Source organism: Bufo gargarizans, chromosome 5, assembly GCF_014858855.1.
Source record: "Bufo gargarizans isolate SCDJY-AF-19 chromosome 5, ASM1485885v1, whole genome shotgun sequence".
In the NCBI taxonomy this organism is placed as follows: Eukaryota; Metazoa; Chordata; class Amphibia; order Anura; family Bufonidae; genus Bufo; species Bufo gargarizans.
In genome coordinates, this window is record NC_058084.1 from 309,715,967 (window position 1) to 309,741,667 (window position 25,701).

General features: G+C 44.1%; 1 protein-coding gene across 3 annotated transcripts in view; it reads left to right on the top strand.

Annotated features, from left to right (window-relative positions):
• Window positions 1–472: 472 nt before the first annotated feature.
• LOC122938395 (serpin B6-like) overlaps window positions 473–25,701 on the top strand; it is a 52,913-nt gene continuing 27,684 nt past the window's right edge. For all 3 annotated transcript variants that reach the window (XM_044293871.1, XM_044293870.1, XM_044293869.1), the window contains exons 1-2: window positions 473–585; window positions 24,121–24,298. In XM_044293871.1, coding sequence (XP_044149806.1) covers window positions 24,131–24,298 — 168 coding nt within the window. In that variant the 5' untranslated portion in view covers window positions 473–585; window positions 24,121–24,130. The remainder of the gene's footprint in view (window positions 586–24,120; window positions 24,299–25,701) is intronic.

Genomic DNA, 25,701 nt, shown 5'->3' on the forward strand with positions numbered 1-25,701 from the left:
TTAGTATAACTGGGTGCACTAATGGTGACAGTATTAATTCTGGGGGGCGCTAATGGGGGATTATTAATGCTGGGGGGCACTAATATTATTGGGAGATACAGTATGACAATCCCCCCCCCCCCCCCACCTTGGGTACGGCTTAGCTTGGCCAGTATTTTTTGTTGGGAAAGATGGCACAACCCTGGGCAACAATCAACTGCTATGAGGTACACAACACACACAGCTCTGGTGTACGCACTCCACACACACTGTATATCTGGCTATGCTCTGCTGTACTTACTATGCTTATAAAAACCTACACAACATGAGGAATGCACACAATCACCTCCTCCTGTACTGGCACGTCAGACCGCACACAATGCTTTCCTAAAGGCTACCCGCTCCAAAGAAACTGATGTCTCACGTGGCCAACACTTCCGGCATCTGTCAGCTTCAGCTATACGAGTGATGCATGTGTCACATGATCATGACGTCAGCACATAATCTGCCAAACCCTCTACTCTGGGCGTGGAGGAGATACCAGCACTCAATAGCGGACGGGACTGGAAGCAGCGGCACTCCCATTCTCTCCCAGCGGTACCGCAGGTGAGTTATGAGCCCGGCTCTGCGTTACGCATGCTGCAGTGTCATTATTATCTGTCTTTCTGCTGTGTCTGTCTAATCTACCCCCTGTGTAATATATACCATGCTGCGTCCAATCAATACGTATTGGTGACAAGTGCTAAAAATCAGGTCTGGATTAAGTTTGATGGATGAACAGTTGTTGTCAGAAAGGCTAATTCAAAATATAAAAAGTATGTCAGAGCCCCGCACATGTATTATGTATGTCAGAGCCCCGCACATGTATTATGTATGTCAGAGCCCCGCACATGTATTATGTATGTCAGAGCCCCGCACATGTATTATGTATGTCAGAGCCCCGCACATGTATTATGTATGTCAGAGCCCCGCACATGTATTATGCATGTATGTCAGAGCCCCGCGCATGTATTACATTTATTATGTATGTATGTCAGAGACCCATGCATGTATGTCAGAGACCCGCGCATGTATTACATGTATTATGTATGTCAGAGCCCCGCACATGTATTATGTATGTCAGAGCCCCGCACATGTATTATGTATGGCAGAGCCCCGTGCATGTATTATGTATGTATGTATGTATGTATGTCAGAGACCCGCGCATGTATTACATGTATTATGTATGTCAGAGCCCCGCACATGTATTATGTATGTCAGAGCCCCGCACATGTATTATGTATGGCAGAGCCCCGTGCATGTATTATGTATGTATGTATGTATGTATGTCTGTATGTCAGAGCCCCGCACATGTAGTATGCATGTATGTCAGAGCCCCGCACATGTATTATGTATGTATGTCAGAGCCCCGCACATGTATTATGTATGTATGTCAGAGCCCTGCACATGTATGCATGTATGTCAGAGCCCTGCACATGTATTATGTATGGCAGAGCCCCGTGCATGTATTATGTATGTATGTCAGAGCCCTGCACATGTATTATGTATGGCAGAGCCCCGTGCATGTATTATGTATGTATGTCTGTATGTCAGAGCCCCGTGCATGTATTATGTATGTATGTATGTCAGAGCCCCGCACATGTATTACATGTATTATGCATGTATGTCAGAGCCCCGCACATGTATTATGCATGCATGTATGTCAGAGCCCCGCGCGTGTATTATGTATGTATGTATGTATGTATGTATGTATGTATGTCAGAGCCCCACACATGTCAGGTCTCTCCATGGGCTGGTCTGTGTAGGAATGCATTTGCACAGATCCTACTGATATACAGTCCTGATCATAAGTGTAAGACCACTTGAAAAATGGCAAAAAATCATATTTTACATCCAAGTAGAGCTTCAACATGCAACAAGAAGAAATGAGGGTGAGACAAAACATTTTTTGAGCATTCAATTAATTGAAAATAACGAATAAACTGAAACAGGCTGTTTTTCAGCTGATCAAAAGTTTAGGACCACATGCCTTTAAAAGGCCAAATCTGTGCAAAGATGTGGATTCATTGTCATTCTCTGTCAGGTAGTCACACGCTGTGATGGCAAAGGCAAAAAAACTGCCCCTTTATTGAACGTGGTCGGGTTGTTGAACTGCATAAGCAGGGTCTCTCACAGCGCGCCATCGCTGCTGAGGTGGGACGCAGTAAGACAGTCGTTTGGAATTTCTTAAATGATCCTGAGGGTTATGGAACAAAAAAGTCAAGTGGAAGACCCAAAAAAATGTCACCAGCACTGAGCCGGAGGATCCAATTTGCTGTCCGTCAAGACACTGGACGATCCTTGACCCAAATTAAGGCCCTTACTGGTGCTGACTGCAGCCCCATAACCATCAGACGGCATCTGAGACTGAAGGGCTTCAAAAACAAAAAAAAGACCTTCAAAGACCTCGTCTCCTTGAACGCCACAGAACTGCTCGTTTGGACTTTCCAAGAGAGCACCAAACATGGGACATTCAAAGGTGGAAGAAATTTTTATTCTCTGATGAGTAAAAATGTAACCTTGATGGTTTCCAACGTTACTGGCATGTTAAGCAGATCCCATCTGAGATGTTTTCTACGCGCCACAGTGGAGGGGGCATCATAATGGTCTGAGGGGCTTTTTTCTTCAGTGGAACAGTGGAGCTTCAGGAAGTGCAGGGGCGTCAAACGGCCGCTGGCTATGTCCAGATGTTGCAGAGAGCATGCCTTATGACTGAGGACCCTCGTCTGTGTGGTAACGACTGGGTTTTTCAACAGGACAACGCTACAGTACACAATGCCTGCAGGAGAATAACATCACTCTTTTGGCCTATGCTGCGTGTTCCCCTGATCTAAATCCAATTGAGAACCTTTGGGGATGGATGGCAAGGGAAGTTTACAAAAATGGACAACAGTTCCAGACAGTAGATGGCCTTCTTCACCACTTGGAGAAATGTTCCCATTCACCTCATGGAAACTCTTGCATCAAGCATGCCGAAACACATTTTTGAAGTGACAAACAATAACGGCGGATCTACTCTTCACAGAGTTCATGTTTGGAAGGATTTCTATTTTGGGGGGTTAGTGTTTTTTTTTTTTTTTTTTTTTTTTTTTTTTTTTAGGTGTGGTCCTAAACTTTTGATCAGCTGAAAAACAGCCTGTTTCAGTTTATTCGTTGTCTTCATTGAATGCTAAAAAAAATGTTTTCTCACTCCCATTTCTTCTTGTTACATGTTGAAGCTCTACTTGGAACCTTATTAAGATCCAGCCATGCTAAATATGATTTTTTCTTGTACTGTTTCCTGTAGTTCATTTCCACCATATTATATTATATTACATTGCATAAAGCCTCTAAGACAGGGATCATCAACCTCCGACACTCCAGCTGTTCTGAAACTACAACTCCCAGAGTCCTCCTTTCACTTCTAGGGGAAGTTACAAAAATAGCAGAGTAAGGCTACATTCACACGACCGTTATTTTGGTCCACATCCGAGCTGCAGTTTTTTTAGGCTTGGATGTGGACCCATTCACTTCAATGGGGCCGCAAAAGATGCGGACAACACTCTGTGTGCTGTCCGCATCCGTTGCTCCGTTCCGTGGTCCGCAAAAAAATATATATAATCTGTCCTATTCTTGATCCGTTTTGCGGACAAGAATAGGCAGTTATATTAATGGCTGTCCGTGCTGTTTCGCAAATTGCGGAACGCACACGGACGCCATCCGTGTTTTGTGGATCGGACCGCAAAACACACAACGGTCCCCCCCCCCCCCCCCAATCTAAGTAATTTAATTTGTGGCAGTTCTGATCGGCGCCCCAGCAGTGTAATCGTGGGGCTCCGATCGGTTATCATGGCAGCCAGGATGCTACTGAAGCCCTGGCTGCCATGATGAGCTGCGCTTCCAACAATCAGGTGGCACTAGTAGTAGTGCCAAAACTGCACTGCTTCATCTATTTTGTAATGGACAGAGCTGGCACCTGTTACTATATACCAGGGGTGGTCAACCTTATAGACACAAAGAGCCCAACAAAAAAAATAGTGTGACTACCAGGAGCCACAAGCTATACACTTACACACGAGTCACCGTATTTTTCGCCCCTACAAGATGCACCTAGGTTTTCATAAAGAAAACTAAGAGAATAAAAATATTTTTCATCTGATCTGAGGTCTGATAAATATATTTTTATTATTTTTCATTAGCGGAGAAAAATAAATAAATATATTTTTCATCAGACCTTAGATCAGACTCCTAAATCAGATCCTCATCAGACCTCCAAATAAATAAGACCCCAATGCTCTGATCAGACAACACAAATCAGACTCCCAGTGTCGGACCCTCAGTGCTCAGATCTGACCCCCCCCCCCCCATGCACAGACCTAACCAACCCATGCTCGGACATGATTTCCCCCCCCTGCACCCAGGCTCAGACATGATTTCTGGCCCCCCCCTGCCCCGCACCCAGGCTCGGACCTAACCAACCCATGCTCAGACCTTGCCCCCCATGGCTCAGGTCATAGTCCGTGTCTTCACATACTATGTTCTCACACTGTGTGCATAAGGATGTAGTGGAGAGTGAGCTGGAGCTGCAAAGTAGCAGGAAAAGAGATCTGAGCATGGGGTGAAGAGTGAGCAGCCTGACTGCTTCCCGGCTCCACAGCTAGAGCTGCACTAGCAAAGATACCGCATGCGGCTCAAGAGCCACGGGTTGGCCACCCCATAGTACTGCCTCATCCTCCTCTCTGCTCTGCTTGTCAGGAATCATGGTCCTGAATACAGGTGAATCTCTGTGGGAATGGAGATGATGAGGAGACATGAGAGGAGGGTGAGGTGTGGATAATGAGCAGCAGCACTTGTTTAGTCTCCATTACCACAGTCTGTCCTGTCTGTCCTCTCTGTACTTCATGTCTCCTCATGAACTAAATTCCCCAGAGATTCAGCTAAAGTTCTTATCATCTGTATTCAGGATCATAATCCCTGACAGGTAGAAAGGAGGATAAGGCAGCTCTTTACCTCAGTGTTGTAAAGTAACTTCTCCTCATATGTGAACTAATGGGACAGCTGACATTTTGTTTCCCCTGATAATTGCTCCCCTGACAAAAGGAGCCATTATAAATAATTTAAGGTATTTGAGAATATATTTATAACTAGCTGAAGGACCCGGTGTCACATCTGTGACAGGTTTGAGAAGGTCTGAAAGAGTATCTACGCATTAGTGATCTGACAGCCTCTTTTGGTTTCACTTTGTCTGTGTGTTGCTGGTATGTCCACACCTCCTGTTCAGGTGTGGATCATGTGACCTTTACCTCGCCCTATTTAGTCTGACTTTACCCATCGCCCCTTGCTTGAGATAGCTTAATTTGGTTTTGGAAGAGCGGGAGTGTGGTTCTTGTTGGAGTCCTGTTCATCAATCATCCTCAGAAGTTAAGTGGTCCGCTTGTTGTGTTTTGTATTCACCAGGGAAGGAACAGGTGGTCTCTTCCCTGTCATTATCTTTAGGGCATCCAAGGGTCACCAGGGTTTTCTAGGTTCCTGTGTATGGGTATCTCTACCATTGAGAGGTGCCCATACGGATAGGAGTTAGGGCCAGGAGCAGGGTTTTATAGGTGGTGACCCTTTTCTGTCCCTAGCGGTGAGGCCTAGTGTCTTTCCCCTTCCTCCTTGTTGTCTTTTGGTGTTCTCCCTACTACATCCGTGACATTATCCCAAGCCAATACCACCATTTTTGTTCTGATCTGTGCAGCTATGGATACTATGTCTGCACTGGTCGAACAGCTGCAGAATCTGACTTTGGAGGTAGCAGACCTCCACGCAACTGTCTTGCAGATTCAGAGTCCACAGGCTGTCCTGAACTGAAGGTGGTTCTCCCGGACAGGTTTTCCGGGGGTAGTGAAAATTTCAAAACAGAAAAAAACATAACGCACACATTACGTACCGCCGCGTCCGTAATGACCGGCTATATAAATATATCACATGATCCACCCTGTCTGATAAACCCCCTAAAAAATAAAAACGGTGTAAAAAAAAAAGCTATTTTTGTCACCTTACATCACAAAAAGTACAACACCAAGCGATGAAAAAGGCGTATGTCCCACAAAATGGTATCAATAAAACCGTCACCTCATCCCGCAAAAATTTAGACCCTACCTAAGAGAATCGCCCAAAAAACGATATAGCTCTCAGAACATGGAGACACTAAAACATTTTTATTTATTTTTTTTGTGTTTCAAAACTGCTATTTACATTTCATCCACCATGACGGCTATACTATGAGATTGACCTTTGTAGGGGCAGGAACACACAGAGTTTAAAAGGCCACCACCCACTCTCACCCTCAGTGTTTCCTGTCCCTACGGGGTCAAACTCACAGAGAGCCCTCCTGGTGGAGGTGAAGAACGTTTTTGTTATTTTAAAAAATACCTGAGGATTTGCAGCCTCTTCCTCTGCCCTCCTGCGGTCCTGTCCAAAGCTGGGCAGAGGACACATGTGGAGCCGATCTCGTTCCTGTCTGCAGGAGCCTGTATCTCTCCCACAGTGTCTGTCCCCCTTCCCTAAATTGAGTAAGCTGACCGTGCGAAAGCAGAAGCATGCTGCACGCCGACTCCTGTAGGAAGCCGCAGCACTACACTCTGCTCTGGGCCGGTGGAAGGGGCGGAGCTTGGATCGGAGCGCACTGTGATGACGTCAGACGCCGGGCTGACCATTTGAAGCGGCAATTTCAAACTAACAGTGGCACACACCGATCTGTCTCCTGGAGCATACACACACAGATGTCTGCCCCCGAAGCCCCTGATGCAGTCCGGATGGAATCTGAAGCCCCCTCGGCTACTCCAACAGTGAGTTCCCCTGTGGGGAAAAGACAAATGTTGTATCATTCTTTCTTGACTTTCTTAATTACCTTTGTCTATTGATACCTGGCTGCTCCTCTTCTATAGGGAGTTAAAGAGCCCAGAACAAGAACTAAAGTTCAGAGATGTGCGACTGTAATTCTGATAATTCTGTAGCAAGAGGCTTCCTGAGAATTATAAAAAGAAGCTCTGCCAGGGTTGCATAAATGATCTTATAAAAGAGGAGCAACCGTCTATTTTGTCAGAGGTCAAATCACTAATTAAAAATGAAATTGTCTTCTCTGGCCTCCCTCAGATCAATCCCGCCTACACCTGCGGCAAAAAAACCTAGATTGTCGGTTCCATCCTCTATTTCAGAGGATACGGACGAGGAGGCCTCCACCTCTAGACAGAATGTTGATCTTGACGCTCTGTTAGAGGGTGAAATCATGGAAGATAGTAAAAAAAATACTTATTTTCTTCCGAGGATATGGAGGAGCTATTGGGAGCATTTAGAGCAACCATGGAGATTGAGGAGGTGAAAAAACCAAGATCCATCCTGGATGAAATGTTTGGGGGACTCGGAGCCAAAATATTGAAAGTTTTCCCAATGAATGAGAACCTAAAAGATATGATACTGGATGAATGGACCGACCCCAAGAGAAGACTGGGGGTATCCAGAGAATTTAGAAATAGGCTGTTATTCGATCCAGCGGACGTCAAACTATTTAACGAAACCCCCAAAATTGACATCCAGGTAGCAAAAGTAGTTAAAAAGACTTCCCTCCCATTTGAGGACTCCTCACAGCTACAGGACCCAACGGAAAGGAAGGCCGACTCTCTCCTAAAAAAATCCTGGGAGGCATCTATGTTTGGGGTTAAAACCAACATAGCCGCAATGTCGGTTGCTAGATCTATGTGTTTTGGGCTGAACGAGTTCGAGGAACGTATCAAAAACAAAACCCCTAGAGAGGAAATATTAAACTTTATCCCACTCCTCAGATCTGTCACGGCCTTTTTGGCGGATGCCTCGGCAGAGTCAGTGAGGTTCGCCGCTAAGGATGCGGCCTTCACCAATTCTGCTAGATCCGGGAGAATGGGCCCTAAACCTGGACGTATTCCATCAGATCACCCGGAGATGGGGGACCCCCCAGATAGACCTATTTGCGTCAAGGAAAAACGCAAAGGTTCATCCTCTCTGCTCCCTGAACCCAAGGGACAACCCTTGGGCAACAGATGCATTCTCAATCAGGTGTACTTGGGATCTAGCCTACGCCTTTCCTCCTTGGCCGCTAATACCCAGAGTGCTGCAGAAAATAAGGTCGGACCCAGTAACAGTAATACTGGTTGTCCCATACTGGACAAAAATAAATTGGTTCCCAGTACTAAAGGAGCTAGCTCTGGAAGAGCCCTGGAGAATCCCCCCACAGGAGAACATTATTTCCTAGGGCCCAATTCTTCACCAGAGTTCATGTCTGTTCAAATTATCAGCCTGGATCCTGAACGCGAGGTCCTAAAAAGCAGGGGGCTATTAGAGAAGGTTATAACACCCTTAAATCTAGCAGGAAAGAAGTCACCTCTGCGATATATCTTAAAATATGGAAGAAATACTGTAGTTGGCTGGGCCAGAGTCCTCTGGTAAACTCTTCCCCAAATATTGAGAAAGTACTAGATTTTCTCCAACAAGGTTTAGATCTGGGCCTCAGGCCAAGTATTCTTAAAGTACAGGTCTCGGCCTTGGGGGCTTGCTATGATACGGACCTAGCCAGCCATAGGTGGATAAGGAGATTTATAAGAGCTGCCTCCAGGTTAAGGCCATCCCTAACCCCTAGGATGCCTCAATGGGACTTAAACTTGGTCCTGAGAAGTCTTACAAGTTCACCATTCTCTCCTATCCAGGATATCTCACTCAAACACCTAACATTAAAAGCAGCTTTCCTAGTGGCCATTACTTCAGGCAGACGACTGGGCGAAATCCAGACACTGTCCTGCAGGGAACCATACCTTACTATCTTCCCAGACAGAATAGTTTTACGTTTTGGATCCGGGTTTCCTCCCGAAGGTGGTGTCGGACTTTCACAGAGATCAGGAAATTATCCTTCCATCCTTTCCCAAAGATTGTCCATCACAAGATCAGTTCCAGCTCCTGGATGTTCGGGATACTATCATACAGTACCTAGATTCAATAAAATAATTTAGGAAGGCTGATAATCTTTTTGTTCAATACGCAGGTCCAAACAAGGGTAAAAAAGCATCCAAAGCCACCATTGGAAGATGGATCAGATCTACCATTTATTTGTTGCTATCAGAAGTCGGGTCTAAACAGCCCCACAAATATATAAAAGCTCACTCTACAAGAGCTATGGCTTCTTCGTGTGCAGAGAAAGGCGGTGTCTCCTTAGACAAAATTTGTAGAGCGGCCACCTGGTCGAGTATAAATACCTTTTATCAAACATTACCGAATCAATGTTTCGGCTTCTGCGGACTTAACCTTCGGTCAGAGGGTTCTGCAAGCAGTGGCCCTCCCTAGTTAATAATCTGGTAGTTCTCATAGTATAGCCGTCACGGTGAACGAAAGGGAAAAACCGTAATTAGACTTGCCAGTAATTCTGTTTCCTTGAGTCCACCATGACGGCCCAGATCCCCCCCCCCGAGATTTAAGGAGGGATAGAGAGATATATATAATTCTTTAGGTGAGTGTACAGTCATGTGAAAAAATTAGGACACCCTTTGAAAGCATGTGGTTTTTTTGTAACATTTTTAATAAAAGGTTATTTCATCTCCGTTTCAACAATACAGAGAGATTAAAGTAATCCAACTAAACAAAGAAAACTGAAGAAAAGTCTTTTCAAGATCTTCTGTAAATGTCATTCTACAAAAATGCCTATTCTAACTGAGGAAAAAGATAGGACACCCTTGCCCCTAATAGCGAGTGTTACCTCCTTTTGGCTGAAATAACTGCAGTGAGACGGTTCTCGTAGCCATCTACCAGTCTTCGACATCGGTCTGAGGAAATTTTACCCCACTCCTCAATGCAGAACTTTTTCAGCTGTGAGATGTTTGAGGGGTTTCTTGCACGTACAGCCCTTTTCAAGTCACCCCACAGCATCTCAATGGGATTCAAATCTGGACTTTGACTTGGCCATTCCAGGACTCTCCATTTCTTCTTTTTCAGCCAATCTTTGGTTGATTTACTAGTATGTTTTGGGTCATTGTCATGTTGCATGGTCCAGTTCCGCTTCAGCTTTAATTTTCTAACTGATGGTCTCACATGTTCTTCAAGCACCTTCTGATACACAGTAGAATTCATCGTGGATTCTATGATGGTGAGCTGACCAGGTCCTGCTGCAGCAAAGCAGCTCCAAACCATGACACTTCCACCTCCATGCTTCACAGTTGGTATGAGGTTCTTTTCTTGGAATGCTGTGTTTGGTTTACGCCAAACATGTCCTCTGCTGTTGTGTCCAAATAATTCAATTTTGGACTCATCTGTCCAAAGAACATTATTCCAGAAGTCCTGGTCTTTGTCAACTTTATCTCTGGCAAATGTCAGTCTGGCCTCGATGTTTCTCTTGGAAAGCAAAGGTTTCCTCCTTGCACACCTCCCATGCAAGTTAAACTTGTACAGTCTCTTTCTGATTGTAGAGGCATGTACTTCTACATCAACAGTAGCCAGAGCCTGCTGTAGTTCTCGAGATGACACTTTAGGGTTTTTGGAGACCTCTTTTAGCATCTTGCGGTCTGCTCTTGGGGTGAACTTGCTGGGGCGACCAGTCCTGGGCATGTTGGCAGTTGTTTTGAAAGCCCTCCACTTGTAGACTATCTTCCGGACAGTGGAATGGCTGATTTCAAAATCTTTTGAGATCTTTTTAAATCCCTTCCCAGACTCATAGGCTGCTACAATCTTTTTTCTGAAGTCCTCTGACAGCTCTTTTGCTCTCACCATGGTGCTCACTCTCACTTCAACAGTCAGGAGCACACCAAACTAAATGTCTGAGGTTTAAATAGGGCAAGCCTCATTCAACATGCAGAGTAACGATCTACTAATTATGTGCACCTGGTGTGATATACCTGTGTGAGATCTGAGCCAATTTAAGAGGGAATACATGTGAGGGTGTCCTATCTTTTTCCTCAGTTAGAATAGGCATTTTTGTAGAATGACATTTACAGAAGATCTTGAAAAGACTTTTCTTCAGTTTTCTTTGTTTAGTTGGATTACTTTAATCTCTCTGTATTGTTGAAACGGAGATGAAATAACCTTTTATTAAAAATGTTACAAAAAACCACATGCTTTCAAAGGGTGTCCTAATTTTTTCACATGACTGTATGTATGTGTGTTTATATAATAAAAAAAAAAATATATATATATATATATATATATATATATATATATATATATATATATATATACACACACACTCAAAGAATTATTAGGAACACCATACTAATACGGTGTTGGACCCCCTTTTACCTTCAGAACTGCCTTAATTCTACGTGGCATTGATTCTATATATATATCTATTCTAAATTAAGGCTGCACCCACTTGGTAATTTGGAAAGCACTGAGGGTGAGAGTGGGTGGTGGCCTTTTAAACTCTGACCCTTGACCTCTGTAGGGGCAGGAACACATTCTCATAGTATAGCCGTCATGGTGGACTCAAGGAAACAGAATTACCGGTAAGTCTAATTACGTTTATTTATTTTTTGTGCTAAAGTGAAATACATTTAAAAAATATATACATATTAGGTATCGCCACATCCGTAACAACCAGCTCTATAAAAATATCACATGACCTATAACCATTCAACTGACAGACTATGGTGACACTAAAATATCATTATTTTGGTTTCAAAAATGCCATTATTGTGTAAAAGCTAAATAAATAAGAAAAATACATATTTGGTATTGCCACATGCGTAACGATCTGCTCTATAAAAAAGTCACATGACCTAATCAAAAACTGTGCCAAAACCTTTTTTTTTTTTTGTTACCTTGCCTCACAAAAAACATAATATATGATTTTTAATTGCTCTATGCACCCCAAAATAGCAGCAATAAATCTGGCACCTTATCCCGTAGTTTCCCCAAATGTGGTCACTTTTTTGGGTTTCTACTGTAGGGGTGCATCAGGGGGGCTTCAAATGGGACATGGCATCTAAAAACCAGTTCAGCTAAATTTGCCTTCCAAAAACCATATGGAGTTCCTTTCCTTCTGCGCAATTCCGTATGCCTGTACAGCAGTTTACGAGCACATGTGGGGTGTTTCTGTAAACTGCAGAATCAGGGTAATAACTATTGAGTCTTATTTGGCTGTTAACCCTTGCTTTGCTACTGAAAAAAATGGATTAACCACTTAAGGACCACAGGTTTATACCCCCCTAGTGACCAGGCCCTTTTTTACAAATCGGCACTTCGCAACGGTTTATTGCTCGGTCATGCAACTTGGCACCCAAATGAATTTTTTACCTCCTTTTCTTCTCCCAAATACAGCTTTCTTTTGGTGGTATTTGATTGCTGATGAGATTTTTAGTTTTTCTGATGTTAATCCAAAATAGAAAAATCGCACATGTTTGGTACCCGAACTTCTAAACAGAAGTTCGGGCTTGGGATCGGTGTTCTGTAGATTGCTATTATTTTCCCTTATAACCATGTTATAAGGGAAAATAATACATTCTGAATACAGAATGCATAGTACAATGGCGCTGGAGGGGTTAAAAATAATAATAATAATTTAACTCGCCTTAATCCACTCCTTCTGTCTTCATCTTAGCTGTGTGTGCAGTAACAGGACCTGTGGTAACGTCACTCCAGTCATCACATGATCTTTTACCATGGTGATGGATCATGTGATGACCGGAGTGACGTCACCACATGTCCTGTTACTGCACACAGCTAAGATGAAGACAGAAGGAGATGCCGGCTGCGCGATCAAGTGGATTAAGGGGAGTTTTATTTATTTATTTTTTAACGCTTTTTATTTTACTATGCATTCTGTATTCAGAATGCTATTATTTTCCCTTATAACCACGTTTTAAGTCTCCATCCCGATCGTCTCCTAGCAACCGTGCGTGAAAATCGCACCGCATCCGCACTTTCTTGTGGATGCTTGTGATTTTCACGCAACCCCGTTCATTTCTATGGGGCCTGCGCTACGTGAAAAACGCAGAATATAGAGCATGCTGCTATTTTTACGCAATTCACAAGTGATGCGTGAAAATCACCGCTCATGTGAACAGCCCCATAGAAATGAATGGGTCGGGATTCAGTGCGGGTGCAATGCGTTCAACTCGCGCATCGCATCCGCACGAAATACTCGTGTAAAAAGGGGCCTAAAGGTACTCGTTGGACTTTCGGCCCCTTTACGCACCTAGGCTGCAAAAAAGTCTCACACATGTGGTATCGCCGTACTCAGAAGAAGTAGGGCAATGTGTTTTAGGGTGTATTTTGTATAAAAATAAATTAAAAAGTTGTCATTTACAGAGAGATTTCTCACACACAGTATGGGTATATGTAAAAATACACCCTAAAACACATTGCCCTACTTCTTCTGAGTACAGCGATACCACATGTGTGACACTTTTTTGCAGCCTAGGTGCTCAAAGGGTCCCAAATGCTAATGAGTACCTTTAGGATTTCACAGGGCATTTTTACGCATTTGGATTCCAAACTACTTCTCGCGCTTTAGGGCCCCTAAAATGCCAGGGCAGTATAAATACCCCACAAGTGACTCCATTTTGGAAAGAAGACACCCCAAGGTATTCCGTGAGGGGCATGGCGAGTTCATAGAAGTGCCCAAAAAAAACACAAGTTAGCGGAAAATGATAGATAGATATATAGATATAGATATAGATGGATAGATAGAGATATATATTATTCCACTAACTTGTGACAAAAAATTAAATCTATGAACTCACCATACCCCTCACGGAATACCTTGGGGTGTCTTCTTTCCAAAATGGCTTCACATGTGGGGTATTTATACTGCCCTGGCATTTTAGGGGCCCTAAAGCGTGAGAAGAAGTCTGGAATCCAAATGTCTAAAAATGCCCTCCTAAAAGGTACTCATTGGAATTTGGGCCCCTTTGCGCACCTAGGCTGCAAAAAAGTGTCACCTGTGGTATCGCCGTACTCGGGAGAAGTAGGGCAATGTGTTTTGGGGTGTCTTTTCACACATACCCATCTTGTGTGTGTGTGTGTGTGTGTTTGAGAAATATCTCTGTAAAATGACAACTTTTCCTTTGTATAAAAAAATAAATGAAAAAAAAAAAAAAAAAGGAAAAGTTGTCATACAGAGATATTTCTCTCACCCAGCATGGGTACGGCGACACCACGTGTGCCACTTTTTTGCAGCCAAGATGCGCAAAGGGGCCCAAATTGCAATGAGTACCTTTAGGATTTCACAGGGCATTTTTACGCATTTGGATTCCGTGAGGGGTATGGTGAGTTCATGTTTTGATTTTTTATATTTTGTCACAAGTTAGTGGAATATGAGAAAAAAAAAAAAAAAAATAATAAATTTCCGCTAACTTGTGCCAAAAGTCATGCCCCTCAAAAGTGATCTTTATAACGCCGCAGCGATTTTACGGTGTTTTTGCAGTGATCAGAAAAAAAAGAATTCTGTCACTGCGGTGGGGCGGACTAATCGCAAGTGTGCACACAAGATCAGGCCTGATCGGGCGAACACTGCGGTTTTTTTTGTAGAGCCTAAGGTGACCCTAATGTACTGATATAGATCTGATTGCGATCAGTCTTGATCACTTACAGATACTATATAGTACTGGTGCTGATTAGCGACAGCGATGACTCTAATCAGTGACTACGGTGCGGTGGGCTGGGCTCTAACTACCTAACAAGTAGCTAACTGGCGGTGATAAGGGACCCTTAGGCCCCATTCACACGTCCGCAATTCTGTTCCGCACCTATGTAAGGCTCCATTCAGACATTTTTTTGGGCCCAAGTTAGCGGAAATTATTTTTATTTATTTTTTATTTTATCAAAACAGCGTCTAATATACCTGTTAGGGGTTAAAAAAAAATCACATCTCCAGCCTGCCAGCGAGCGATCGCCGCTGGCATGCTGGAGATCCACTCGCTTACCTTCAGTTCCTGTGAAATCGGCTCTCGCGAGATGACGCTTATATGCGTCACTCTGCGCAGGGCTGCCGCCTCCGGACCGCACATCTGCGTTAGGCGGTCCGGAGGCGGTTAATAAGGGGTTAAAATGTGACAGGGGGGGTGTAGGGTAGTGTGGTGATTGGTGCTACTTACAGAGCTGCCTGTGTCCTCTGGTGGTTGATCGAAGCAAAAGGGACCACCAGAGGACCAGGTAGCGGGTATATCAGACGCTGTTAACAAAACAGCGTCTAATATACCTTTCTGATGTAAAAAAAAAAAAATCGTATCTACAGCCTGCCAGCGAATGATCATCGCTGGTAGGCTGTAGTTCAACTTCTCAGCTGCTCATCGCTGTGAACGTGCTCACTCGAAATCTCAGCTCACATGTCCGTCTGACGAAACTGAGCCAGACGAATCCGTCCTGACACACAATGTAAGTCAATGGGGATGGATCCGTTTTCACTGACCCAATATGGCACAATAGAAAACTGATCCGTCCCCCATTGACTTTCAATGGTGTTCAAGACGGATCAGTTTTGGCTATGTTAAATATAATACAAACGGATCCGTTCTGAACGGATGCATGCGGTTATATTATCTGAACTGATGCGTTTGTGCAGATCCATGACGGATCCGCACCAAACGCGAGTGTGAGAGTAGCCTAAGCCTGCCCCTAATTGCCATGTAAATGTGTATAGGAAAGAATAGGATCATTTGTGCATAGGAAGTGTGGAGTGCATTGTCCTCAATTTGTCACCAGCGACCTCCCTGTCCAAATGTTTGCATAGAGATATAGCTGTAGTTCACATGATTAAAGTGCCGTTGATGTCTAGCCCTATCAATCTGGGGGTGGGGGGTGCAGTGTACGAGAGGTGTTATAAAAGCAGTGCTCTAAAAATTCAGCCACACCCCCCTGGTGCTCCAAAGTACTCATTTGCATATGAATAAAATGCAGATATCGCTGCATCTGTTTACCATAAAGACAAAAGAAAGGTATTATTTTAATCAGCATGATCCCTAATAGGCTGTATGTCTAGTTAGGTTTGATCATGCTGACAGTACCTCTTCAAAGGGGCTGTCCAGGCTTTTAATATTGATGACCTATCCTCAGGATAAGTCATCAATATCAGATCGGCGGGGGTCTGACACTCAGCACCCCCCTTCCCCGATCAGCTGTATGAGGAGACGGTGCGCGCAGTGTGCTTGTGCCGTCTCCCTTCTCTCTTCCTGTTCACCGCTGCTTTGCCATAGACACAGCAGCAGCAGGAAGAGAGAAAGGAGACGGTACGTGTGCACAGTCTCCTGATACAGCTGATCAGCGGGGGTGCCAGGTGTCGAACCCCCGCGGATCTGATATTGATGACCTATCCTGAGAGAACAAGCCTGGAGAACAAGCTAATCCAGATGTCACCGTATATTTCAAGCCATGCAAAATAAGAATTTGTGAATGTCACCAGGATCATGAAATTGGTGAGGTACCTACCTGACATAAAAATACATATCTGTTATGTACAGTAATTCAGAGAACCTGTGTCTCCACAATTAATAGAACCATTTGAGTCTTGACATTATTAGGCTTTGCTCACATCTCTGTTGGAGGCTCCATCAAAATGCTGGAAAAATAGCACAGCAGAATGACTGATACCATGAAGGAAACCCGGCGGACCAAGTTACAGTCTGTTGAGCACCATTGCGGTCTGTCTTATGACAGATCTGGGATTACCATTGTTCTGTTGCTATAACGGCAATAACTATACAGAAGTGAGCATACTGCAACCTTAAAGGGGTTGTCCAGGACTTTAATTTTGATGGCCTAGTCTCAGGATAGGCCATCAATCTGATCCAGCACACTGCGCTTCCAACAATCAGCTGGCACTCACTAGCTCCAGTGCCAGAACTACCCAGCTTCATCCATTGTGTAATGGACAGAGCTGGCATCTGTTACTATATACAGTATATACGAACATATATGCACTTATAGGTACATATATAGACACTATTTGGACAAAAGTATTGCAACATGTACACGTTACATCTACAAGAGTTTTTCTGACATGTCCATTCATCCAGAAGAGCATTTGTGACACTGATGGTAGACAAGAGGGCCTGACTGGCTGTTGATAGATTAAAGGGGTTCTGCAGTTTGTTTAAACTGATGATCTATCCTCTAAATAGATCATCAGCATCTGATCAGCAGGGGTGCGACACCCGGGACCCCCGTTGATCAGCTGTTTGAGAAGGCAGCGGCGCTCCAGGAGCGCTATGGCCTTCTTACTGTTTACCGCTGGCCCAGTGACGTCACGACTAGTATCAACTGGCATGGTCGGAGCTGAGCTCCATTCCAGTGAACAGAGCTTAGCCCTGCCCAAGCCATTGATACTAGTCGTGACGTCACTAGGCCAGTGGTAAACAGCGAGAAGGCCGCGGCGCTCCTGGAGCACCGCTGCCTTCTCAAACAGCTGATATGCGGGTGTCTATCCAGAGGATAGGGGCGAATACTTATTAGTATTCGCCCCATAAGACGCTGGGGCATTTCCCCCAAAAAATGTGTTATGGGGCGAAAAATATGGTACATTATAAATTTGCGTGTCATTGTCTAAGTATATGTGTGTTTAAGTTTCTAATTCTATATATTAGTGCTTTAAATATATGTTCATATCTCACACACACAAATGTCTTAAAGGGAATCTGCTACTCTGATTTTGGACCATTATGTACAGTAATACACGAGTAGTACTGCAGATAAGGAGTCCAGATCACTATTTTTTATTTTCCTACTGCGCCTCATTTTCCCGCTGTCAGCGCTCAGCGCTGCACTGAAATACACTGACAGGACTGCCATGTATGTACGCAGGAGTCCTCGCCATTATCCTAGAACTGCACAGCCATACAGACTGTCTATTTCAGTGCAGCTTTGAGAGCTGACAGCAGAGGAACCGGGGCCAGTAGGAAAATTAAAAAAATATAGTGATCTGGATTCCTTACCTGCAGTACTACACATGTATTACTGTAGATAACGGTCTAATATTGGGGTGACAGATTCTCTTTAAATCTGATTGCCACAGGTCCAGCACATAGCTAAGCACGGAACACTCAGCCATGGAGTGGAGACCATGTAAAGTTACAGAGTGAGGTTAACTAATGCAAAAACTGTGCGCCTGGAGCAGTGGAAATGAGTTCTATGGAATGGTGAATCACGCTTTTCTATCTGGCAGTCTGATGAAGGAGTCTGGGTTTTGCGAAATAGCATTGTGCAAACTTTTTTTTTTTTTTTTTTTTTTTTTTTTTAACAAATCTTTATTTAAGATTTTCAGCATTTTTAAAGACAACGATCAAATCCTTATTAACAGAAAAGGAAATGACAAATAAAGGAGTACATCCACCGTGTGATACTTGGTGCTCATGATGCATAATTTCAGTTTGCCAGAAATACGTTTGCATATACATTCGCACTTGCATATGTTCGCACAATGACACATATATATTTGCCATGAACAACTTGCGATGGCTAGAGGGTTACAGTTATAGGTGTATAATAATTACAAATACTGATAATACCCGCATCTAAAGGATGTGAGGAACACTTAGAACAGAATAAACCACCTAAGGCGAAAGTGGGCAACCCTGACGTGTCCCATTTAAAATCACAAAGGGGGGTGATAGAACTCCATTTACCTGTACTCTTGCGGAGGGGTTAGAATACAGAGACAGCACCGCCCCCACGAACTGAGGGGGAAGCCCAAATTTCAGCAGTGTGGCTTTCATATATTCCCAGTCAACTCTGTCAAATGCCTTTTCAACATCAGTGCTGAGTAGCACTAGCTTCTTTCCTTTTCTCAAGGCAAATTGCTGGGCCTGCAAGGTTCTGAAGGTGCTGTCTCTGCACTCCCTGCCCCCCACAAAGCCAGACTTCTCAGAATATTTTATTCCTGGCAGATAAGGGGATAGCCTACTAGCTAGAAGTTTAGCCCACAATTTCACGTCTGCGTTTAGCAGAGATATTGGTCTGAAACTAGAGGGGGTCTCAATGTCTTTGCCCGGCTTCGGTAGCACAAGTATGTGTGCCTCCAGAGCCTGTCTAGTTAAAGGGGTTGTCCAGGTTCAGAGCTGAACCTGGACATCCCTCCATTTTCACCCCAGCAGCCCCCCTGACATGAGCATCGGAGCAGTTCATGCTCCGATGCTCTCCTTTGCCCTGCGCTAAATCGCGCAGGGCAAAGGCATTTTTCTGAGTTCCGGTGACATACCGGGCTCTCTATGGGGCTGACAGGCAGCCCGGTGACGTCACCGGCACTGATGGGCGGGATTTGGCTCTGCCCTAGCCAGTAAAACGGCTAGGGCAGAGCTAAAGCCCGCCCCTCAGAGCCGGTGACGTCACCGAACACACTGCTGGGCGGAAGTTACCGCCCGGCAGTGTGTTATTGAAAACACAAGAGCCCGTGCCCTGTGCGATCTAGCGCAGGGCACGGGAGCGCATCGGAGCATGAGATGCTCCGATGCCAGGCTCAGGAGGGCTGCCGGGGTGAAAATAAGGGTATGTCCGGGTTCAGCTCTGAACCCGGACAACCCCTTTAAAGGTGTGCCATTCAGCAGGGCATTGAAGAAATTCACTAGTTAAAGAGAATTTTTTTTTTTTGTAGTAAGCCACAGTGAGTCCGTCAGGTCCCGGGCTCTTGCCAGATGGCGTCGTGTTTAGGACCTTTTTTTACCTCAGCTAAAGTGACAGGGGCCATCAGAGATGCTCTAGAGTTGTCACTAATAACCGGCAAATTCAATGTCCCCAGGAAGCTATCTATTTTCCCCTTACGTGCTGCCTGTACATCATTCTGTTCCTAACTCCTAAGATTATATAAATCCTGATAGTAATCTCTAAAAATCTTAGATATCTTTTGAGTATCCGTTTCAAGGGATCCCTCTTGCGACCTCATGCGTTTAATAAAGACCTGATCCTCCCGTTTTTTTTATAAGGACAGACATTATCTTGCCACCTCTGTTTCCGTGCACGTAGTGTTTCTGTTTAACCTTCAAGTAGCCTTTGGACGCCCTGATGTTTAGCAACTCCTGCAACTCTCGTCTCGCGACTTTTAATTCTTCTAGATCTTTAAGCGCCTGAGAGCGTTTATGCAATGACTCCACTATAGCGATACGGGATATAAGTTCCGTCAATTTTTTCGCTCTATTCTTATTAATGTATGATCCCAGAGCGACAAACTCCCCCCTAATTACTGCCTTATGCGCCTCCCATATTATCGCATTAGACATATTGGGAGTTGCATTAGTAGTGAAATATGCATGCAGTTTTTGTGATATAGAATCAACCCGAGTCTGTGAGTCTAAGAGTGTGGTTCAACCTCCAGGTCCATTCCCTACCACACATTTCCGGGAAGCAGATAACTGAGGAGACCGGCGCATGGTCAGAGACCGTGATGTTGTGGAGAGTGGAGGACTTAATGTTTTTCAAAAGCTTATCTTGTACGAAGAGGTAATCTAACCTCTGATATGTTCTATGTGGGTTGGAGTAGAACGTGTAATCACGCCTGTCACCATGCGCCGACCTCCAAACGTCACTAAGGTGTAATTTTCTGAGGTGAGCCTGAACTGATTTGAGAGCACGGAAAGACACCGCCGATTTCTGGGTAGAGGAGTCAAGCAGAGGATTCAGGGTGAGGTTAAGGTCCCCCCCTACTAGCAGTATACCTGCCGCAAATGTATACATTTTTCCCAGTACATCTTTTAGCCAACTAACCGGTTTCACATTGGGCGCGTATAGATTACAAATCGTGACAGTGAGATGGCCTATTTCCCCTTTTAATAATGGGTATCTCCCCTCAGGATCTTTCACCTCAGAATGTAATGTAAAAGGAGTGCCTCGTTTGAATCCTATACTGACTCCCCTGGCCGCAGAACTGCTAGAGGTGGCATGGAACCATACATTAAAGTGAGAGTTGCTGAGTTTAGGAACATGGGTGTGAGAGAAGTGAGTCTCCTGGAGGAGTACTATTTCTGAGCCAATTTTCTTGAGGACTTGGAAAATTCTGCTACGCTTCATAGGGTTGTTGCAACCATGTACATTAAAAGTGGATAAACCTATATTTAGTGGAGCCATCTTAGCTAGGTGTCATTTTGCGATTTAAAATCATATAACCAACCAAGTATCAAGGATGTACACAACAACCTGGAACCATAACTTAAAAGTGATTCCAAATGAATCTGGAATTTTGCTGCTGGGGGAGGTGAAGTAAGTGCACATGTGAAACAACATGTGTATCCCGACCAGCCCAGAACCCCATAAACCCTTAGCCTCATCATTTTTGAACAATAAACTGAGAATACTATCCTGGCAAACATCATCTGATGAGCAAATAGAGATATTAAAGAAAGGTACATATTAATATTCATTTGCATTATGTCAGAAATATGCAGCAATTTTTCAAGCAGCATCTGTCCCTGGCAAAGAAGGGAAAGAGAGAATAAACCATGTTAACTGCCAGAGAGGAAAAAAGATGGCATTAGTTGCAAACCCTCAGTCAGGGGCTCCTTGAGACCACGCACTCCTATTCTTCCCGGATCTTTGGGGTTTAGATTTCAGCCATCTCGACGCTGAGGGGATTGGTGGCAAGTCCTCCATATGCGGGACAGGCAGCCAGGAGGGAATCTCAACTGGCGGTTGTTTTAGCGCTTCCCAAACCGGTTGGAGCTCATCAGGCGTTCTAACGGTTATACGGCGGTTCTCTGCTGTGATTTGAATTCCAAACGGAAAGAGCCACCGATATGGAAACTTGGCTGACCGCAACAGGTCTGTAAGTGGCTTAATTAATCTCCGTTTTTGTAGTGTGGAGGCCGCTAAATCCTGATATATCTGGACACTAACTCCTTGGAGCTTTATATCTCCCTTTTTTTCTTGCTGCCTGCAAGATCAATTCAGTGTCTCTATAGCTTAGGATCCCACAGATAATGTCCCTCGGATTTTCACGGGACGCCGGCTTTGGTTTCAGGGCTCTGTGTACCCTCTCCACCGTGACATGTACTGCCTGTTCAGGGCCAATTAACATAGTGAATAAGGAGTCCATGACTTGAAACAAGTCCTCTTTATCTTCAGCTTCAGGCAAGCCTCTAAGCCTAATATTCCTCCTCCTGTTTCTGTTCTCCTGATCTTCCATTTGGAGCAGGAGTGTATTCATTGCCCTAGTGGGAGAGAAGAGACTCTTTCACCGCTGAGTTGAAATTAAGCACTGCATCTTGAGTTTGTTCCAGTGTCTCAACACTGTCCCCTATATGGTGGACATCTGCCTTTATGGAGACCAGATCTGCAGCTAACGGAGCCAGCGCTCTCTGCAAAGCTCCCTCCAGAAACTCTCTGGTTATATCGGACCTCTCCCCACCCGATGCTTAGTGCCTGAGAAGAAGCGGGATCATCTGCGGCCGCTCCATGTTTCGGCGCCATTTTGGAGTTCCTCGCCGGCGGCTGTGAGCTCGGTTTGATAAGATATTTATCCATATCCTGGCTTGGGCTGGGGTCTTCCTTGTGCCCTGATGAGTTCTGCATGCAGTCCTTTGACTGAATCTTCATGCCGTTAGTAGGATAGTGCTATTGTAGAGGCTAAGTTGGGTCCTGGTGGTGAGAGCTCTGCTAACAAGCAGCCGCCATCAAGCTCTGTCAGGCCACGCCCGCCCGCATTGTGCGAACTTTAATGTTTAGTGGATAAGGGATTATGCTATGGGGTTGCTTTTCAGGAGTTTGCCAAGGCCCCTTAGTTCCAGTTAAAGGAAATGCTTCAGCAGACCAAGGCATTTTGGACACTCACACGATTCTAGCTTTGTGGGAACACTTTAAGAAAGGCTCTATTGCAGGGATCAGCAACCTCCGGCACTCCAGCTGTTCAGAAACTACAACTCTCTGAATGCTTCATTCACTTCTGTGGGTGTTAGAAGAACAGCCGAGCATATTTGCATGCTAGGAGTTGTAGTTCCACCACATCTGGAGTGCTGAACGTTGCTGACCCCTGCTCTTCTGTGCTCAAGCAAGTCTGAGTCCTGCTGCACAAAGCAAGAACCATAAAAACGTGGTGTGGACTGGACATTCCTGAGTCGTGATCTTAAAGGGGTTCTGCAGTTTGTTTAAACTGATGATCTATCCTCGGGTGCCTAATCACACAGGAGGACAAATTACTTCAGAGCACTGAGGTAAAGAGCTGCCACATCCTCCTCTCTGCTCTGCTTGTCAGGGGTTATGGCCCTGAATACTGTTTAATATGATCTTCAGCTGAATCTCAGTAGGAATGAGGAGTTCATGAGGAGACTAAGTACAGAGAGAAGGTGGGGATGTGGCTGTGTCCTGCTATGTGATTAGGACAGGTTTTGTGTGCACTAATAGGACAGCAGCCATTTTATTTCTCCTATTGATTGCTCCCCAAACAAAACGAGCCTTTAACTAATGAAAGATATATTTGGGAATATATTTATAATAAAGTAATATTTAGGTACTTTCATTTTCTTGATTTTCCGCAGAACCCTTTTAAGTTCAAATTTGAAAATACACTTTGTTTAGCTGGTTAGAGAAGTTTAAGCTCGTGAATATGACATTGCAGTTATCAGGCTGTCTTCAAGAGAAAACCACTCCTTGGTTAATTCTCTTTTTTGCTTTGGGCAACATGACTCAGAACTGCCACATGGTCAGTTACGTTCTTAAGAACAGTAAGAATCTATTTTTATTCCTGGTTTGATGATAAGAGAGATTTTGAAGATGAACATAAAACAAAATTCAAAATGTTTAACAATTTGAAAGCTTCCACAGTTTATTTTATCTACCAGTCCACGTACCACTGCAGCCTAGAGTGTGCAAATGCCTAACTGACAAACACCCCTCCCCCCCCCCTCTCCCCCAAGATACCCACCATATATAAGAAAGTTGGCCGCATGCACATGTTTCAAGTAATGTCTGAGAACAAACGGCAGCATAAATCGTAGTCCATGGCCACTGCTTCTTCTAGGAAGAGTTGAAGCGTCTAGCTCACAATTTCTGATCACGTTTCTTCCTATTGATTTTCTATGTGACTTTTGTTTTTTGAAATGTATACCTTTGCAGTTTCTTCCATGTCCACAGATAGTATGGTGTCCTCTGTGCAGTGATATTAGGTTTTCTCCAAGTATGTTAATGACCGGTGATTTCTCATTAATCTTGCAGGCTCTGAACAATGGATTCCCTCAGTGCAGCCAATGGAACCTTTGCTATTAATCTGTTTAAGAAGCTCACAGAAAGCGATAACAAATGCAACTTGTTCTTCTCCCCATTAAGCATCTCCTCCGCTCTAGCAATGATTTACTTGGGAGCCAAAGGAAATACTGCTGCTCAGATGTCAAAGGTGGGTACTGAAACGACAGCAGCAGTGACTGACTGTGACCTGTCTCTTGAAAGACATTGGTTTGAGACTTCTCTTTTTTGGGACTTGTGGAATGCTATATTTTCACCAGTGAGGTACAGTTGGCCACAATTGCCCAGGGAGGCAGGTCTTGCTTTTGTGTTTCGAAGAAAAGATAAAATTTATTTTAAAAAAAGTGTAATTATAAACAGCTCTGCTCATGAGTATGGAGGGTTAATTGAGGTTTCCTTAAACCTTTTTCCAATATGTTGCGTCATTTTTCCCTTCAAATACAGGAACTCCTACCACTAACAGCAACTACTAGTTTCTGGAAGTAGAAAACTGAATAGGCATGTCATCCTTTTATTGCCCTCACAAGGATCTGCATTTTATTGTGGCTCTCTGGCCACCTCCTATCACGAAGTTCCTCTACAGCAGCAGTAGTATGGTGATCACTAACTGTTCCTCCCTGCTAAGGTCGTCCCAAAAAGACAGCTTCTCATCTAGCCACAGGATAGGCAATAAGTACCTAATTGGTGTTGGTCCAACTGCCGCAATCCCCACAATCGTGAGAATGGTGGTTGTCTTCCGTTTGATCAAGCATTCAGACTGCTGCTTCATTCCATTTCCACCAAGCACTGTAATCCACTATCTTTGACAGTCCCACATACTTTAAATGGAGCAGCAGCAGTTCACATGCTTGACCACTACTCTGGGTTCATAGGATCTCCATTCTGATGATAGGTGTGGGTCTCAGCATTTGAAACCTCACCGATGAGACGCTTGTATAGATAAAAAGTTGTCGTTCTGGAACGACCCCATTTGATATAAGGTCCTAGAAAATAGGACCACATGCTAATGAAGGTCAACCCTAGATAAAACCCAAAACTCTTGTCATACTTTTTTTTTAAAAATCTGTCTGTTGTGTAGAACCTCAGACTGACAGTGCTTCAGCTGATCCTTTGCCAGGAGAGCTGACATGGAAGAAACAAGGTGGTCACCAGATAGCACTTCCAGCTTCTGGTGTACGGGTGAAGACCCCAAACTTTAATCCAAGCGACGTTTCGGCCTACTCAATGAGGCCTTTATCAAGCTACATAACAGTGCAAATAACTGGGTATATATACCCACACTACAATTACAAGTGAGTGACAATCAGTGGTTACACCTGTTAACAATCAAATCACATGACCTGAGACTGCATAGTCACATGGTGTTCAAATATAATAAAAATAATATTTTTACTCATTTTTGTGCATCAAAAGTGTTCATCTTGTTCATAGAAACATAAGTGATGTGCACAGAAGTTATAGTGCATATACAATACATTTTATATAGAGGATCCAAGCCCCTTTTGTACAATAACCATTATACAGTGCAGTACACAAAGAGTTAAAATCATAAGC